Consider the following 20,548-nt stretch of genomic DNA (forward strand, 5'->3'; position numbering starts at 1 on the left):
TGAAAATATTGTCTGAGTTACATTGAAATTATTTATGCTTTACATATTTTTAGGTAACTCAGTCACTATGTAGCACCCACATAATAGACCTTATGGGTAATACTAAAAGGTATTTTATTTAGCTTATTCTCCAAAACTCAAACCTCACATATTTTTCACTAATTTTACAGATTAGTGGTTGACAAACTGAGATGATGGATTTAAAGTATGTTTAAAATACTTGTCTTGGAGAAAAAGGCCAATCTGGAACAATTCAGCATCTGCAACAATACCCAAGGACCAAAAGGCAAGCTGTTTTAGAAACAGATGTACACATCAGTTGTTACAATGGACTTGGAACTGAGTTCCACAGCAAGAACTCAAGTCAGAGGAGAAAATGTATGGCTTTTGCTCCTCAGTGGAGTTGTTATATATCCCCATACCAAAACCCAGAAACCACACATCAATCCAACTAACACCTACTACTATGTGAATGAATACAGAGATTAAGAGGGTTCATACCAGAAAAATGCAAACCACAAAATGTTATTAAATGATCGAAATTCCACATAGAAATAAAAGAAATGCAAGAAAATCAGATAATACAACATCCTCAGAGGCCATCAATCACATAATAAAAGACAGAATGATAGCCGAGTAGAAGAAACACCATACATGGATCTCAAAGGAATGATGGTAAGAATGTTCAGTGAATTAAAAAATCACATTTAGAAATATATAAACGTTTATATAATAAAACAGATATATGTAAAGAACGATATGACTGACTAGCAAATACAAATGAACAGCTTAAATGATGTCTAACAGGATACAGTTAAACAGCTAAGAGAGTTCAATAAATAGTTCTAGGCATGAAATAAATCTTGAAAAAAACACCTCAAATTGAAGTCCTACAGATGACAAAATAGAAAGCCTGTCTAGAAGACTATAGATAGCATGGAAGATAGAAATTTCAGGTTTTTAAGATAGAGGAGACATTAAGCACATAGTAAAAGTAGCAAAAAAAAATACTGAGTAAAAAGATCAAGGAAATAGGAAAGGAAAATTATAAGAACTTGAAGAGCTATTAAAAGGAAAAATTTATGCACAATGCAGATACTTGAACAAGAAGACACAATAGGAAAAGATATAGAAAACATATCTAACAAAGTAATAACAGAAAACTTCCTGAATCTGAAAAATAGAAGCCTATCTCAGTTTTAAAAATATCCAAAAGACCAGATGAACTTGTCTATTACATAAAGTGACAAGAATAACCACATAGAACAAAGACAGTCATCAGAATACCAGCAGACCTCTCAACAGAAACGTTAAAAGCAAGGAGGGGTTGGAATGATGTACTTCAGTCATTGAAAATTAACAACTACCACCACAGAATACATTTCACAGTGAAGCTATCATTCAGAAAAGAATAGTAAATAAGATAAACCAAAAATAAATCAATTTATCAGCACTAAATCAGAACTACAGGATAAATTCTACATGTGGAAATGAAGATCAATGTAAATCTGAGAAAGGTGACAAAAACAAATTCCAGCATATGTATAGACAATCATAGGATGAGCAGGGAAGATTCTAACATTAAAAACAAAACAAAAAACAAAAACAAAACAAAAAACATCCAAAACTTAAATGACAGTAACAGCTACAAACCTTTCCATTTTAACACAGTGGAGTCCATCTAGACTCCATTTCCCAATTAAAAGACACAGAATGAACAGTTGTCTCAAAAGGAAAGCCTCAACCTTTTGTTGTCTATAACGAACACATTTATCTAACAAGAACAAATACTAGTATAGGGGAAAAGGTAGAAAAGGTCTGCCAAACAAAAAGCCTCCAGTCAGTGTAGTCATACTTGTATACAACAAAATAGACTTCAAATCAAAATTATTCAGAAGAGACAAAAAAAAGTCACTTCATGTTAAGAAATGACTATCAGGAGACTGAGATCTGAGGGTTGCAGTTCAAAGCCAGCCCAGGAAGGAAAGTTGGTGAGACTCTTATCTCCAATAAACCACTAGAGAACCGGAAGTGGCACTGTAGCTCAAGTGGTAGAGTGCTTGCCTTGAGCCTGAAGAGCTGAGGGAGAGTGCCTAGGCCCAGAGTTCAAACCCCACGACCAACACACACACACACACACACACACACACACGCACACACACACACACACACACACACACACACACACACAAAGACTATCAAGACATGGTAATAAATTATTTACTTTGTGAAGGTCTTGGGGCTTAAACTCTGGGCCCAGAGCCTCACTTGGCTGAATGATAAGTGGGTTATAGAAGAACGAAAAGAAATCAGGCATGTGCTAGAACCCAATAAAAATAAAAATATTTTTAGACCTTCTGGGTATGTCAAAGGCAAATGAAAGTTGATATATTATGTGCACATATCAACAAAGTAATTTCAAATTAAAACCATAATGATACATCTCAAACTTCTTGAAAAACAAGAATAAACTAAACCTAACACTACCAGAAGAAATAACATATAATATAATGAATGATTAAGGCAGAAGTCAATAAAACAGAGACAAAAAAAATCCTGTGTAAAACTCACAAAATAAGGGGCTGGAAAGGTGGCTCAGTGGTAGAGTGCTTGCCTTGCATGCCTGAGGCCCTGGGTTTGATTCCTCAGCACCACATAAGCAAAAAGAAAAAAAGCTGGAAGTGGCACTGTGGCTCAAGTGGTAGAGCACTAGCCTTGAGCTGAAGAGCTGAGGGACAGTGCCCAGGCCCAGAGTTCAGGCCCCACGACCAGACCCCCCCCCCCAAAAAAAAATCACAAAATAAAATGTTGCTTCTTTGAAAAGATAAAATTGAAAAATCTTTAGGCAATTTGATTAAAAAGAGAAAGTTAATGATGCATAAAATCAGAGATGAAAATGAGGATAATAAGCAAACCTCTAAAGATTGTGAGGCTATATTTTACCTAATCTCAGCCACCAAAATAGACGACCTTTTTTTTTTTTTTTTTTTTTTGGTCTGTTGTGGGGCCTGAACTCTGGGCCTGGGCGCTCTTCAGCTCAAGACTAGCGCTCTACCACTTGAGCCACAGCACCACTTCTGGCTAGTGTGGTGCTGAAGAATCGAATCCAGGCCTCATGCACGCAAGGCAAGCACTCTATCACTGAGCCACCTTCCCAGTCCCTAGAAAACTCTTTTAGTAACACGGAAGCAGTAATAAAGACTCTTCCAACTGACATGTTGAATTGAGACTCCTTGAAAACTTACTTAAAAGATTTAATAAATGTGAATAAAGATCAGCCACCAGAAGAGCCCAGAACCCAGTAGTTACAGCACTGGTTTTTTTTTTTTTTTTTTTGCCGGTCATGGGGCCTGAACTTTGGGCCTGGGCACTGTCGCTCAGCTCTTTAGCTCAAGGCTAGCGCTCTTCCACTGGAGCCACAGCACCACTTCCGGTTTTTTCTATTTATGTGGTGCTAAGGAACGAACCCAGGGCCTCATGCTTGCAAGGCATGCACTCTACCGCTGAGCTACCTTCCCAGCCCCGGGTTTGCTAAGATTTTTAAAGAATTAAAACCATGGTCCTCACACTTTTTCATGAAATCTAAAAGAAAAGAACACTACTGAAGTCATTCCATGAAGTCAGCCTTCTACTTCTTCAAAAACCAAACAGAGACACACCAAAAAAAGAGAATAAAGACTAATCTCTGATAAAAAAATATATGCTAAATAGTATAACATGTGGAGTAGATGGGGACAAACAAGTCGTTTAAGGATTCAGGTGGACCTGTTGCAACAATGAGAAGTACAAAATGTCATGTCAAAACCAGCTTTACAATGCCGGTGTGGGGGGGGAAGGGGGGTATAATTGGGTGGGGGGAGGGGGGTAAAATTGGGTGGGGGGAGGGGGGAGGCGGGGAAGGGAAGTGAAGGGTAAACAAAGGAGGAGGCTGCAATGCTTGGTAAGAAATGTATCCATTATCCTGCCCATGTAATTGTAGCCCCTTTGTACAGTATGTTCTCAAATAAAATAAAATACAATTTAAAAAAAAAAGAAAAAAAAATGCTAACAAAATCCAACAAGTAATAGAAAAATCTTACACCATGATCAAAATGGTTCTATTCCACTTATGTAAGACTGGTACAATGTAGGAAAATTAATAAGTACAACAGGCCACATAAACAGATAAAAGAATAATGGCTGCACATGATATGCCTATAGCTAAGCTTATGCTAAGTGGAGAAAAACTGAAACCAATTCCTCTAAAACCAGAAACAAGACACATGAGTACACTCTGTATACTCTTATTCGTTATAGTACCCAAATTTCAAGTACCAAAAAAAAGAAATAAAATGGATCAAAATAGGGAAGAAGTCAAAGTATCTCCATTTGCTATCCATACAATACCCTAAAAACTGCATCTCAAATTCCTAGAGATGATAAAGCCCCTCAGGACTGCAGTAGGATACAAAACCTATGCACAAAGATCAGTAGTTTTTTAATGTACATTAACACTAAACAGGATGAGAGAAAACAACTTCATATTAGCTGTAAAAAACAAAGAATTATAAAGAAACAAAAACCCCAAACCTAGGAATAAGTTTAATCCAGAAGGTAAAAGATTCCTATGGTGAAAAAATAAGAGTTTAAAGAAATAAATAGTAAAAGACATCAGAGGATGGAAAGAGATTTCATGTTTTTGCATTAGCAGAATCAATATGAAAATGTCCAGGCTGTCAAAGAAAATCCACAAATTTAATGCAATTTGCATTAAAATATCAATGAAATATTTCAGAAATAGGAAAAACAGCATTGAGATACCCTCTCACTCCAGTCACAGTGGCCATCATCAAAAATAAGGACAGAAATATATGCTGGAAAAAAATGTGGGGGAAAATGGAACCCCAGTACACTATGGGATATAAATTAGTGCAACCACTATGGAAGTCAGAATGAAGATTCTTCAAAAACAAAAATAAGCTACAATGCAGTAATAAAACTTTTGGGTACTTATTTACTCAAGAGAATGCAAATCAGGATATAATAATGGCACCTGCACAATGTTTATTGCAGCACTAATCACAATACTAAAGTTATGGAAATAGCCCCAACTCCCTAAAAGAAAATGTATGTGTGTGTGTGTGTGTATATATATATATATATATATATATATATATATATACACATATATATACATGTATATGTATGTATATATGTGTGGGTTTATAAACACATATATACATGATATACATACACATGCGTATATACATATACACTATACATATGTGTATATGTATGCGCACATGTATATATATGGATATGGATATATACACATATATCACATCTCTCTCACATGTATATATCACTTACATATATAGCACATGAGATATATATGTATTAGGGAAATGGATATATCTGGAAAATAAATTGAACAAAGTAAGCCCTTCTCAGAAAGTCAAAGAAATGTTCCTTTTTTAAATATCGAGATGATAGGCTTAAAAGATAAACATATATGTATATGAATACATTTACATATATAACTGACTAATATTTGGAACATTCAGCATGTGATTCCATAGTTTAAACCTACTGAACAATTAACAATGTTTTAACAAAATGACTCTCAGGAGGCTGAAACATATCTTGACTGGGGTAATGAGGTCTAATGGACAAAGCAAATGAAGGAGAGGGGAATTATGGGTGAAAACAGTCTCTCTCTCCCTCTCTTTCTCCATGTGGTAATACGAGGAGACTTGTTGAGAGCCTTGAGGAATGGTATATATTGGGGGAAATGCTGAAGAGGGTGAATGGTTAGTATGTATTACATATATATTACATATATTACATATACGTATTACATATATTACATATATACTTGTATATATTACATACATACATATACATTGTACAATTATGAGAAGATAATAAATATAAATATAAAATAAAATATAAAATACTTTTAGTTTTCATAAATATACCCTATTAGTTTTTAAATTTTTATGCAGAATCCTCAAATTTAATAGAGAACATGCTTACTCTAAATTTACAGAACATATAAGCTGAGATATTCAAAATACATAATTTTTATTATTACCAGATATGGTAACAGCAGACCTAAATTATTAGTCTTAGGCTAAGTCTGGGGGAAGGTATTTCCAATTTCAATGTAAGAAAGAGAGACATTCATAAAGGTTTGAATGTAGTGAAATTAGGTAAATATGATCTTTTTCAACATTTTTCCATTAGAGAAATTGAGCAATAGTCATTGAATAAAAACCATTGTATTTACTATGTAGTCTATGATTTGAGCAGTGTGCATGCGAAATGCCATGAGTATGTGTTTTTCCACATCACTTTTCTTTTTCCTGCCAGGTATGACTAGACCCAGACTTGGATTTTTCAAAACACAGGTGACCAGCCACCTTTATATGAGATGTGAGATGATGTACGTTAGTTCCTTTGAACACTGCTAGAGAGAGAACTATGCGTCCTGACTCTGCTAATGAATTTATCAGCAAGGCCAGCAAAGCCATGAAAGACATTTTCCCACTGTAGGCAGTTTTGTTGCATTTGATACTGCTTCTTGAGGGTGAGATCTCTCATGCTTTCACAATTTATATGCTTGAGAAAAACTTCTTTCTGGAGGGAAAGCATTATCTTTTGAAGTAACTTTAGATAAAAACAGAACCTAAGAATTATGTAAACTTCAAAAGGCATGAGAAAATAGAAAAGATTGATAAATATCAATACATGATCCCTAATTATCTGATTCACTTATGTTTCTACTGACACGATATAAAGCATGTAATATGCTATCTTATGAATGGGTTTTTGTACATACTTTTTCATGCACGCAATTTTGTAGAAGATGCTGTGGTCTGTAAAGCCAAGAAAAGTTGGTTAATTATTTAGAGATAGAGAATTTCCGAAACTATTCCCACAATGTCTAATATCTGAATCAGTTTTTCTTCTATTTCTGAGAGTTTCCCTACAAGAATCCAAAAAGGAAACTAAACTTTATTTATATTGTCTAAACGTCTTGTTTCACTTTTTTCCTTAGACATTGGCCTTTGGATTCAGAAAGGTACTTTTTTAAAATAAGTTTTTATTGTGAAAATACTGTACATTACAGTTGCATGAGCAAGGTAATGAGTACATTTCTTATCCAGCATTGTTGCCTCCTCCTTTGTTTTTCTTACTTAGGGAAGTTATAACTCCTCCATTAGCAACAGAACTGATCGTTATAGTTTGTACCTACTTTAGCTATGCCTGCTCCTTGATTCTCTGCAGATATGGAGGGAAGGTAAGGAATAGACTCTTCTCTGCTAGTAGACATGATAGCACAGGAGTGCTCTGATCACACTTTCTGTTATCACTTTATTTATGCAATTTAATTTCATGTATCCATTTGCCCATATATCATAGTAGGAAAACAATGTGTGAGTGATTACTCAATACTCATAGATTTAATCATAGATCTCTGATTATGTACACTATCACTTAAATGTATCTGTGTTGTGTAGGCCAATGTTATCTCACGTGTTCTCAAGAGCTTTCCAATCCCACAGTAATAAAATGAAACAAAGAAAAACTTAAAAGAAACATAAGCAGGGGGCTGGGAAGGTGGCTCAGTGGTAGAGTGCTTGCCTCGCATGCATGAGGCCCTGGGTTGGATTCCTCAGCACCACATAAACAAAAAAAGCCGGAAGTGGGCGTTGTGGCTCAAGTGGTAGAGCACTAACCTTGAGCTGAAGAGTTGAGGGAAAAAGAAACGAAAGCAATTACAATAACCTGAAGAATCATATAATCAGAGAAAATCATATCATATAATCAGAGTAAGGATCTGTAGAAACTGATTCTTCCATAAAAGCAAAGGTTAGAATCAAAATTCCAGAATAATTTCCAGAATTCTGAAAATTAAGCATCTACTTTAGGTCTGATAAGTACAGATAATAAGAGGAAGTGATTATTTTTATCCTTTCTTTTTCATTCCATGATATCTTTGAAAAACAATAGCTCATACTCACATTATGGAAATGATGGTATGTGCCTAACATCTGGCATTTTTCTATGAATGTTTGATAAATATACTGCCATTTAATAAGACTATTAGCTCTGTGTTTACTTGTTGACATAGGAACCTTGGTTTAGAAAAGTCTTATACTTGATTTGGTTTGTTGATTTTCCTTAAGATGGTGGTATTGGATCCCCATTACATTTTCTCCTTCTTCTCAAGTTAACAAGAATGGATGTAAGTATTATATTATTTAACCAATGCAAGTGATCTAAAAAGGCAGAGAAATAAAAAGCTTTGGGGGCTTAAAAATATCTCTTCTAAGTGTCTGAGGAATACATCATTACTATTATTATTTGTAGATTGTTATTTTGGATGACACTTCCTTTTAGAAAGGAAATACATTTCTATATTATATAATAAATTTTTATCACTCTTAGGAAGCTAATAATTTCAGACTATAAGGAATAATAAGTGTTTCAGAGAAAGAAAGAAAATCTGATCATGGGAAATGATCTGGAGATGGGAGGGAATAAAGACCCTGAATTCAGGGCAATTTTACTCTCAGCAAGTGAGAGTAGCACTCTTATGCAATTATTAAAAATATTAATTCAGAATTTCACATTGTTTAAATACTTACATATTTGCAAAAACAGAAGAAACAACACGGGGCCCTGGATTCTGAGGATGAATTCCTAAAGAGAAAATTGTAATTTGTATCCATCCTCAACAAGCTGTTAAAATTATAATACCCTGTGCCAATATTTTCTGTTGTCACAGCCTTGTTTACAGGCTCTTGTGAACTTTCCACGGTAAAATGACCTAACATGCTTGTCTCTCTCTAATGCCATCATAGTGAGTCTTTTATATGTATGTTACATTCCAGAGACCAGCAACAAATGACAATTTCTTAAACATATCAAGCTTTCTATGCCTCTGGTCTGTTTCCTCCCATTTCCTTTAGCGTACCCTGTGCTCCCTTTTAACTGCCTTAAATCTTTATGTTATCTCTTATGTTCACATTAACTCTTTTAAGCCTACTTAAATATTCATCCCCAGTGCTAGGTTTTACAATAATAAAAAGTGTACTCTTGTGTTTCCCTATGATATAATTTCCACCTAATTTCCTCTGCAGTGAACATACTAAGTGCTAAATAATGCTCATTTTTTGGAACATACTTTATTCATGGAGTCCCCTAGCATTTATTTACTGATCTATCTTTTCAATCATGTGTTGAAATATTATCTACTTGTTTTGTGTACAGAATGCAAGATTCTGTTTTTGATTTGGATACTCTGCATAGATAGCCCAGTCTTCATACAGAATATATTTACTGTATATTGGATTGGACTGGTGTGGATTTGTGTTTGTTGATTGTAAAAATACACAAATAAATGAAAGTCTTAGTCATATAAACGTGCTCTGGTCAGGATAAAAAGTGTTAGTAATTATAATCATTTTGGAATCCAGCTTAATTCTTATTTTTCAAAAATAGTGAACAATCAATAAGTACTAATAAAATGTCTCATGAATCTTTTCAAGTTTAATTTGTGCAGATATGTCTTGTGCATTTTCAGTTCTGGAGAGATAGTGTCTCCATCACAAGCCAGAGGACAGTGGAGTGCTATCACCTGGGTATCTCTCCTCACAGACACTTCATTAAACTGTTATTTTCACACCACACTCTGAAGAATTGCTAAGGAAGCCAGTAGGTTTGACTTCATCTGCATCTTATGCACTTGCTGGCAAGTGCCAGTTGGCACAGACCTGTGGAATATATGAACTAGACCCTTGCATTGATACTAAAGGGTGTTAGGAGAGAGTAGAATGAGGGAATTTGCAAGTGGCAGAGGTCTCTCATCCAGTCAGGCTGGCCTGTGGAGGAATCTAAGCAGACACAACTATATCCCACAACCCCTACAAGACAAAAGACTAGTGGAGCCCTGATACTAATCACAGTTCCAACTAGAACATTTTTGCAGCAAGGATGTGTGTGGTGTGAATGAGAAAGCAAGCAAACTCAGCGCACAGCACTGCAGTATCTTACATGGGAACCCAAAGCCACCTGTATAGAGAACAAGTGTCTATGAATTGGTGGCACTTGGGTGCTGAGGATGCTACAAGTTAGAGATTGAGAGCCTGAACTGTAAATAGAGCTCTATGTCCATCTTCCTTCAATGGGGAATCAGCACGAGGCTCAGAGCAGCTACACTTCTGACAAGCTAAGATTCCAAATTGGCTGTTCCATTGAACGGTACGTTCTAATTTGAAAAGAGAAGATAAAAACAAAAAGGCTGAGACAGAGGGCAATGAAGAAAAGACCAATGGTTACTTTTGGTATTTTTGTCCTCATTGTTTGTCTTTTAAAAATTTAATTGTTTTAATTGTACAAAGAAGTGTCCATTTAACAAAGGAACTTTCTTTCCAGTTCTGCTTTATTCTTCCTTTTTTTTTTGCAGTCACTATATGTGGACCATACACCCACTTTCACTGCTGATTTTCAATTGTATCTATCACTCTCACATTTTCATTTTCTGTCTACAATAAAGAGCGCTTTCTCATTTGCTTTTCTCTATACATTCTCTTTTCCACAATCTTTATTTATTGCTTTTACTTTTAGAAAGTGCCAGATTGCTTGTTGGTATATGTTCCTTCCTTTCACTTTTCTCAGTATAACTTTATCTATACTTTTTCTACATGTTTTTATTTATTTTTTGTATTTACGAGTTACTCCCTCTAGTAACTTTATTTGCTTTCCTTTCTAGTCTCCTAACATGATATACCTTGGACTATTCATACTGTTCTATTCTCCTATCCTCTTCCTTCCTATTAAAACCTTATTCTCATTGTAGGTGCCAACTTTGAATTCTCTACTTCTAAGCTTCTTCTTTCCTGAATGAAATAAGAGTGTTTTCTTGATGGCCCTAGATTGGCGTTGGCCTTGTCTTCCTGGCCCCTCTTATTTTTTCTTTTTTGTATTTATAATAGTATTAGATTGTGTTTTACTTCTATGGCTATTTCAACCTTAGGCAGTAATAGCTTTAGCTTAATAAATAAGGGTTTCTATCCCTTGCATGTTCTACCATGCCACCTGACACAGCATGAAGTGGGAGAGTTGAAAATATTTAATTTAGATAATGAGTTTAGAATATTGCAGTTTACTTAATAATTGCTTCTGAGGCTGACCTGAGTCACCGACCCAGCTTGATTTCTTGCTTGGTCTTTCGTTGTTGTTGTTGTTATCATCATCATTTGCCTCCTTCTATTAAAACAAAAACCAAAAGATATCCCTCTTTGGAGAAATTGAGTATTCAACTATTATTTTCATATTTAAAAGGCAGAAATTTAGAACTAGAACCATGTTTCAAGAAGTTCAGCACAAGTCTCAAATGAGAAAGCCAAGCAACATTTGAGGCCTTGAGCTCAAGCTCCAGTACTGGCACAAAAATAAATAAATAATAGAATGGATAAAGAAAACAATGAAATTTACCATTTTGAAACTTGAATGTTAATCTCAATGCATACATTTTATTATGTTTATTTTGTATATATTATTGATATAGTTAAAATGTCTTTGCTATTACAGAAGTTATCCACAATACTATACACACATTTGATAATTTTTAAGACTTCAATATTCATCACAAGATTATATTCAATCTAAGGTTTACTACAATAAAATAATACCAACAGGAGAAAACAGGGGAAGGACCCAGTCTGGGTCTGGAGAAATCCATATACTTTCCTTTCTTATATTCTATCTCCCTCTCTCTCCCTCTCATCTCTCTCTACTCTAGCAAGAAAAAATAGAATAATGAATTTAGAATGTTTTTGTCCAAGGAAACCCACTCATCAACTAGAAACTCAACATTGTTGTTGAAGGCTTTTCATGAGGACATCCTTCTGCTTAGTACATTCCAAATTTTTACTCTCAGAAGATAAGCGTATGATTCAGAAGAATCAAATAGTTTTAATAGTCTAAATACAGTGGACAACTTGTTTTGTATCCAAAAGGAATAGAAAAAAATTACCTCACTCATTCCTACACATCAGCCAAAGCCAGAATTTACATGAAGATGCATTTAAAGGAAGCTGTCTTAGGTTGCTCTGTTACCGAATTCCTGTACCACAGCATCCACTAGAAACTCAAAGCTAGCTGTCTTAGAATGCAGTAATTTTGAAATAAAATTAATCACTTCAACAAGAAGAAGAGCTGTGTCTTTAAACAAAACCAACAGTAGAAAAAACGTGTAGGGGCTGGGAAGGTGGCTGAGTGGTAGAGTGCTTGCCTTGCATGCATGAGGCCCTGGGTTCAATTCCTCAGCACCCCATAAGCAAAAGGAAAAAAGCCAGAAGTAGTGCTGTGGCTCAAGTGGTAGAGTGCTAGCCTTGAGCTGAAGAGCTGAGGGACAGCGCCCAGGCCCAGAGTTAAAGCTCCAAAACTGGACCCTCTCCCGCCAAAAAAAAGAAAAAAAAGAAAAAAGAAAAAAACGTGTAGGAAGAAGTAAAAAATGGAAATTAGTTCTCTCCATATGTTAATATAGTTTTCTAGATGTTTTCAAAAACCAGATTTGCTTTGAGAAGCAAATTCAGTGTAATATACTCCTTATTTTGCCTGGATCAGAATCCTGAAACAGGTAACCTGGTGTATTTTCTGACAATGGTAGGCTGTATGTAATGTTCAAGAATATATTATAATAACTTAAATACTCTCTTCCTTGACATAAATTAGTTTTATTTTTTAACACCTGGTACCCATTTGAATTTAATGAGAAGGACTAAATTAGTAACACATATATTCCCCTAAAAGGAAAATAATAAAATTTAGACATAGTTTTTTGGGGAGGTTGTCTTGATATTTTAAATTAAGGATATATACTTTGAAATATGATGGGAACATGGTTTTAAAATATCAGTGTTAATTTTTTTTCTGATTGTAAGCATATTTCATGTGGCTGGCTACTGATACATAAGAAGAGTGCACTCTGACAAGAGTACTGAAGACAAATATTTCTTTATATATAAATATAAACTGTAGTATAAGGCAGCACATTATGTAAGCAAAGAATATTTTAGTTCTGCATAATTTAATTTCTCAATTGTTATATATTTCAGGATAAGAGAAGAAGATAGCATTTTCTATTCTAATCAGGGAAAATTCATTTTGGAATAACTCAGGAAATCTCTAGCCTATAGAAATCTTATTCAAACCATGGTAACTTCTTAGAGCAATAAAGCAGTTAATGCTATATTAACTGGTTAGCTGAGGAAACCAATAAGTTGACATATTACAAAGGAAAACCTATGTGAAGTCTGTACTGTGAATCCTTGTTAATTTTTCTACAGCAGGTAATTGACCACTGGTCAAAAAATACTAAACCAGAAGTACTATTACCAGAAGTTCAATCAAAGAAGCTTGATTTGATTCTTCTGAGGGCTTCTGTTACATACTATAAATTATCATCTTGTGACATACATTTAGTCATACTGTATTAGAGTTATTAAATTTTTAGTAGGGTTGAATTAACTCCAGTCAATAAAACCTGTTTTGTATGGTTAAAGAAAGACAGTATCACATGTTAACAGTGACCATAAAGTCATAGCTCATTTAGTGTGTTTGTATTTTGAGTAAATGAAATGATACATACCTCTTGTTTTGTAGGACTCAAATATAACTGTGAATGTTTGTAGTAATTTCTTGTGGGTGAATTTTGATTTGAAAAATTTGAATCTGGATTAGATATATTCGTAGTTACTAGAGAAAGAAGAGATATATTTAAATAAATTTTATAGAATAAATAATGAATATTAATTTGCTCCAATATTTTCTGTGTTGATCTGTCACAATGACTGATATAACTACAATGGAAACTTATTTGAATTAAGGAAGTATTGCCAAAACAAAATGAATTTTTTATATTTACTGCCTACAAATTTCAGTGGTTTGTACTGTTTCAAAGACAAAGTGAGACTTCTACCATCTGAAACAATCTGTTTATAACACCATCTTTTTAAACTATTTTATATTATCATTAAGTAAGTTGTACAAGGGGGTTTCAATTCAGCATGTCAGTTTGTAAAAACAATGCACTTCGATCAGTATCATTCCTTTAAGCATTCTTCCCATCTACCTGACCCTAACCATCCCCTAAATTTACCTAGGTATATATTCACATAAGTACATTAAATATTATGACTGTATTTTCCCACTCTTCATCTCTCCATTCATCTACCCTTCTTCCCTTGGACCTCACTTCTCACAACAATTCCTGTTCCAGCTTTCTGCTATTCATTTTGTGAAACTACAAGTTAGTTGTGCAAGGGAATTGTACTCTTGGAGTCCTCCCCTGAGCACTTATTAAATCATTTATGTATTGTGCAAATGGCATTGTGTATGTTTACAAATGTATTTAAATTTTTGATTGAACTTCCACACAGAGAGAAAATATTCATCCTTTGTTTCTTTGAGCCTGACTTACTTGACCTAACATAATTTAAAAATTATTAAATAGTTGTGCAAAGAGGTTACAATTTTGTAAGTTAAGGTTCTGATTTACAAAAGAAATCTGGGCCAGAAAAGCAGTGTTAGAAGTATCACAATTTCACACTTGAAGCTTTACTAAGGAGTCATAATAACAAAAACAGTTTGGTACTGGAACAAAAATAGGCCTGAAGACCAATAGAATACATTATAATACCTAAAAATAAATCCATATCTACATTCATCTGTTATCTGAGAGGGAAGAAAACATATACGTTGGAAAAAAGACAAGCCTCTTCAACAAATGTTGTTGGGAAAAATAGATATCTATATACGTAAAACTGAAACTGGATTCTAGTCTGTCACCTGTTACTAATATCAACTTAAGATGGATCAAAGACTTCAATGTAGCACCTAAAAGCTTGAAACTTCTAGAGGGAGGAGTTGTAGAAGAATGAGAGCTTGTTGACATATGAAGAAACTTTCTGAGTAAAGTTCTATGGGCTCAGAAAATCAGAGAATTGACAAACAGGGTTTCATTAAACTAAAATGTTTCTTCACAGTAAAGTAATAGGTACTAAGCTAAAAATATAGCCTACTTGCGTAGGTGAACATCATTGCCAGCTATATGTAAGACAATGACCAGAATGATCCAGAATATTCAAAGAACTCATAAACTAAACCCTCAAAGAATCAATAGGGAGCTCTCAGAGGAAGAAATAAAAATGGCCAATAGAGACATGAAGAAATGTTCAACATTGCTAGCCATAAAGGAAATACAAATAAAAACCACAATGAGATTCCATCTCACCCCAATAAGAATGGCCATCATCAAGAATACAACCAATAACAGAGATCAGCATGGATAAGGGAGAAAAGGAACCCTAAAACAATGTTGGTAGGAATATGAAGAGAGCAGTTTGGGGATACCTTCAAAAACTAAACACAGAAGTTCCCTATGATCTAGTGATAACAATTGGGCATTTATCCAAAAGTGTACTAGTAATATAATACAGTGAAGCCACTTGACATACATGTTCATTGTTGCATATCTATTGAACATGAATGTCCATTGACTGTTTGCCAGAGTCATGTTATGGAAAAGCCCTGGTGCCTTTAAGTAAATGGATGGATGAAGAAAATGTGGTATATGAATATACAAGAAAATTTTATTCATCCATGAAGAAAAATTGAGTATGTCATTCACAGGAAAATGGATGGACTTGGAAAAATTATTATACCATGTTAATCTTATAAAACCACCACAGTCCACTGCCAAAATATTTTTGGTATTTAAAGATGACTCACATTTATACAAGGGAATAAATAAAACTTTATTTTAGGAACTTTATCTTCATAGAAAAAATATATGGTGTATTACAAAAAGGAAACATGATTGAAAGAAGCTCACTGCAATAGAAAAACAGAGAAAACAAGAGGAAAAGCAGTTAAAATAAATACAGGAAGGTGTGATATTGCCTCAAATGCATAGAACTCAAAAATTGACATCTTGAATAGAGACACTATGTACATCTACTGAATGACAAACAAGAAAAAAATATATGAGATTATCCAAATTTTCTAACTTTTAGATGTAAAAAAATAAAGAAAATGACATGTCAGATTTTGTACACTGGTCATATTAGAAGTCAGAAAGATGATGAATTTCATTGAATTTGAGGTGGTCATTTGTCATATCAATGGAGATATGTTTCATTTCCTGAGTGTGTACTTCTAGTGATGTTCAAAATCCTAACAACGTGCAAAAATTGTAAGTAATGTATATAAAAGAAAAAAGGAAAATTCAACCATCATTTGAAAATGATAGTGGAATATGAGACTATCCATAGTAACAATTGTCTATACTAAAATTTCCTCAGCCATAGAATGTCAGTAATGTAGTCTCTTCACCTCTATAAACAACCAAAGCTAACCCCAAGTTCTTTCTCTTTTTCTTTCTTTTTTTTTTATTGTGAAAATACCTTACAGAAGAGATACAATTACATGGGCAAGATAACAAGATAATGAATATATTACTTATCAAGCATTGTTGCCTCCTCCTTTGTTTCCTCTTCCTATCCATTCCCATCTCCCTCACCCCCCATCCCCATCCCCCCCCAAATTTGTAAAGTTTATTTTTCTACATAACGACTTGTACATCTCATTGTTGCAATGGGTTCACCCTTCCTTCCTCTCTCCTTCCCTCCCTCCCTCCTTCCTTCCTTCCTTCCTTCCTTCCTGCCTGCCTTTTTTTTTTTTTCTTCTGGTCTTATGTCCTGAACTCAGGGCCAGAGTGCTGTACCTGAGATTTTGCTTGAGGTTAGTACTCTACCAATTGAGCTATAGCTTCCCTTTTCACATATTTTATGATAAGAGTCTCAGGGACTTTATAACCTAAGCTGGTGTCAAGTCCCAAGTAGAAGGTTAATAGGTGTGAGCCAGAGGCATAAAATAAGCCATATTTTTATAATCAAGTAAAAAAACCTTAAAACTATAAATATGCATTTAATAACAAGATAATTGTAAATATTTCATGATCTTACCTTTATCATCAGGAGCACTTGTTTTTTTATTATATGATCCACTTCTCTGTATGACACATTAAATTAAGAAAAAAATTAAGTAACTATAGTTCTGAAAGAGGATTTCCTTTCAGTTAACCAGATGAACCCAGATACATTTTTCCCTTCCAGTACTTGAATCTGTGTCAGGAACAAGACCTCCTTTTCTCAGTCACCCATGCTATCCAATATGGGCTCTCAAATTTATTTCAAACTTGAGCTTAATACATAGCACTGTTCCAACTAACTCCCTCTTTCAATATTTTATATTTTGTTTAAAGACATCATGATCCATTCAATGGATGGTTCTGGAAAAAAAAACCTAAGTCTAAGAAAATCTAATGCTACGTATTCACACTCTATCAAACTCAGCACAATATTTACTGAAAGTAACCACATAATCCTAATGGAAAAATTTTCATCATTGCACACTTATTTTATTGCAATCACATTTTTCTGTGTCTGTTGTTTCAGTGGACAATAATTCCTCATAGGGACTCATCTTTGCTTTCTAGTCTCCTTTTTTTTTTTGGTTTATCAGAGTACCTGGTCTAGTATCTGTTAGACACTAGCTCACAATATCATTGTTATGAATAAATATGTTTTGGGTTATTTCATGCTAAATTATGTAAAGCATGTAGAATCAACATTCCTCACTAATCAATCCCATACTAGCAAAAGAGATAGCCAAAAGAATTAAACATTAAACAAAAGTTTAAAATATAACATTTTACCTTTTGTTCTGAGACAGTATTATGTACATCTACTGAAGTTGTTGATTTTGTAATATTTTTTGTTATACTTTGAGAATGATGAGCAGAATTTCCTGTGTGTCCTGAAAGTAAATGAAAGAAAAGTGATAATGTTAAACAGTTCAATTACATTAAATTGTTCTTTAACTGTATTATTTCATTCTTCAAATACAATTATTTCATTAATTTTGAAATACATACATAATTTTGGAATTGTTAAGATTCATCCATTTTTCTATTTGAATCATCCAATGACAACTATAACACAAGACTAGTGCATTTTCTGGAATTTCTTTTAAATTGAACCATATAGTCCTCCTCCTCCTCTTCTTTTTCCTCCTTCTCCTCCTCTTATTCCTCTCACTATTTTTCTTTTTGTGTCATTCATTCAACAAAATTCTACATGCTTCAAGAGTTTATTCTTTTTAATGTTGATATATGTCTAAAATTTGCTCATTAGCTGATAAGATAGTTGAGTTTTTTTCAATTTTGTCATTTTATAAAATAAACTTTTTATAAATTACAGGAGTACATAAATCTTGTGTGACATTTTCCCCATTTCAATCAGGTACATATCTAGTATAAGAACACCTGTTTTCACTGTATTTGATGTTCCTATAATTTGGGGAGGGGAAGGGAAAAACAAATTGTTTAAATAGGGATACAGGTGGACCCATTGCAACAATGAGATGTACAAGACATTATGTCAAAAAAGGAACTTTACAACTTTGGTGGGGGGGGAGGGGGAGGAGTATTGGGTGGGGGGGAGGGGGGGAGGAGGATTTAAGAAAATATTTAAAGAAATTTTATGCCCTTTCCAAAATGATCAGAACATTTCATATACCAATAAACAATGCATCTAGGGTTGGGAAGGTGGCTCAGTGGTAGAGCGCTTGCCTTGCATGCATGAGGCCCTGGGTTCGATTCCTCAGCACCACACAAGCAAAAAGAAAAAAAAAAGCCAGAAGTGGCGCTGTGGCTCAAGTGGTAGAGCGCTAGCCTTGAGCTGCAGAGCTGAGGGACAGTGCCCAGGCCCAGAGTTCAGGCCCCATGACCGGACCCCCCCCAAAAAAATGCATCTATACTTTAGTTGTTTTGCATATTCTTAGTAATAATTACTAAGCAAAATTATAGGAACAAGAAAGATCAAAGTTAAATTTAAATAAAGAATAAACAAGAGAATATAATGATGCAGACAACTAGCTCTTTAAAAACTTAAGTAAAAATGAGCAACTACTTTGACTAAGGAACTGAAACCAACACAACAGAGTCTAGAGATAATTAGTTAAAAGAATATAAGGAAAATTGTACACATAAAAATTTCATGCAATAGCTAAATTCCTTGAAGTAATAAACTACCATTTTTTCATTGAAAATCAGGTAGTATAAAGAATCCTACACTGATTAAAAAGGTGATGTTAGGGAAATGAACCATAAGATATGTATTCAAATGTTTTCTTTTCTTTCAGGCGATTGTTTCTAACACATTTATAAGATTATTTCTTTGTTGCTTTGTATGTCCCTCCCCCACAGTATAACCCCTGCTTTCACTGTATTTGATGTCGGTATAATTTGTGGAGGGGAAGGGGAAAAACAAATCGTTTAACTAGGGATACAGGTGGACCCATTGCAACTATGAGATGTACAAGTCGTTATGTCGAAAACGAACTTTACAACTTTGGTGCGGGGTGGGGGGGGGGGCGGGAGGGTTGGGGGGGCGCTGGGAGGATGGGAAGGGAAGGGAAGGGGAAACAAAGGAGGAGGCTACAATGCTTGATAAGAAATGTACTCATTATCTTGCCCATGTAATTGTAACCCCTCTGTACAGTATTTTCACAATTAAAAAAAAAACAATTCTGAAATAAAGTAGAAAATATTTTTGAAAAAAAATTAAATATGTGGTTAGAACCTTTCAACTAACACCTTGGACAAAAATCATTAGAAGACTAGTAAGCACAGGAACAAGAAAGAAGCAATAAACAGGAAATCAAGAAAGTGGCAAGGAAGATTACTCTATAGTAACCTTAAACATTGAACAGATTCCATCTCCCAAATAAAAGAAGTAGAGCAGCAGATTGGATCAAAAACCAAGATCCATCCGTTTGTTGTTTCCAAGAGACTCATGTCACAGTCAAAGATAAAAACAATTCCTGAGTGAAGGAATAGAAAAAGATCTTTCAGGCAAATGCATGCAAGAAGACAAGAGTGGCCAAATTGGCATATGATAAAATTGATTTTAAAAAAAAAATCAGTACAAAGAAACAAGGAAGGAAATTACATATTAATAAAGGGCAGAGGAAATCACAGTGGTCAATATATATGCACCAAACAATGGAGCACCTAAATACATTAAATGAACACTTTTGGATTTACAGAATATGATAGACCCTCAACACAAAAATAAAGGAAAATTTTAATAGTCTCCTTTCACTAAAGGACAAGTCAACCAAATAAAAGACAAACAAAGAATCCTCTAAATTAAATGACACCATAATGCAAATGAACTTGACAAAGATCTACAGAATATTATACCCAACAATGAACCAATTCACATTCTTCTCAGCAGACCATGGAATATTCTCTATAATTGATCATATTGGCCACAAAGAACCCATGCAAATACAAGAGGATTGAGGTAACTCCTGGCAGCCTATCTGGCCAGAGAAGAATCACAAACTAGTTGTCAACAACAAAACATATTTCAGAAAACACTCAAATACATGGAGACCGAATAACATACTTCGGAATAATACCTGGGTC

General features: G+C 34.4%; 1 protein-coding gene across 2 annotated transcripts in view; it reads right to left on the bottom strand.

The window, feature by feature from the left end:
• Fsip2 (fibrous sheath interacting protein 2) overlaps positions 1 to 20,548 on the bottom strand; it is a 77,096-nt gene that overhangs the window by 38,739 nt on the left and 17,809 nt on the right. For both annotated transcript variants that reach the window (XM_070019550.1, XM_070019540.1), the window contains 6 exons: positions 17,771 to 17,871; positions 17,019 to 17,064; positions 13,643 to 13,749; positions 11,181 to 11,256; positions 8,634 to 8,688; positions 6,821 to 6,857 (listed from right to left, as the gene is read on the bottom strand). In XM_070019550.1, coding sequence (XP_069875651.1) covers positions 6,821 to 6,857; positions 8,634 to 8,688; positions 11,181 to 11,256; positions 13,643 to 13,749; positions 17,019 to 17,064; positions 17,771 to 17,871 — 422 coding nt within the window. The remainder of the gene's footprint in view (positions 1 to 6,820; positions 6,858 to 8,633; positions 8,689 to 11,180; positions 11,257 to 13,642; positions 13,750 to 17,018; positions 17,065 to 17,770; positions 17,872 to 20,548) is intronic.

Source organism: Dipodomys merriami, unplaced genomic scaffold, assembly GCF_024711535.1.
Source record: "Dipodomys merriami isolate MVZ:Mamm:240054 unplaced genomic scaffold, mDipMer1.0.p SCAF_1, whole genome shotgun sequence".
Classification (NCBI taxonomy): domain Eukaryota; kingdom Metazoa; phylum Chordata; class Mammalia; order Rodentia; family Heteromyidae; genus Dipodomys; species Dipodomys merriami.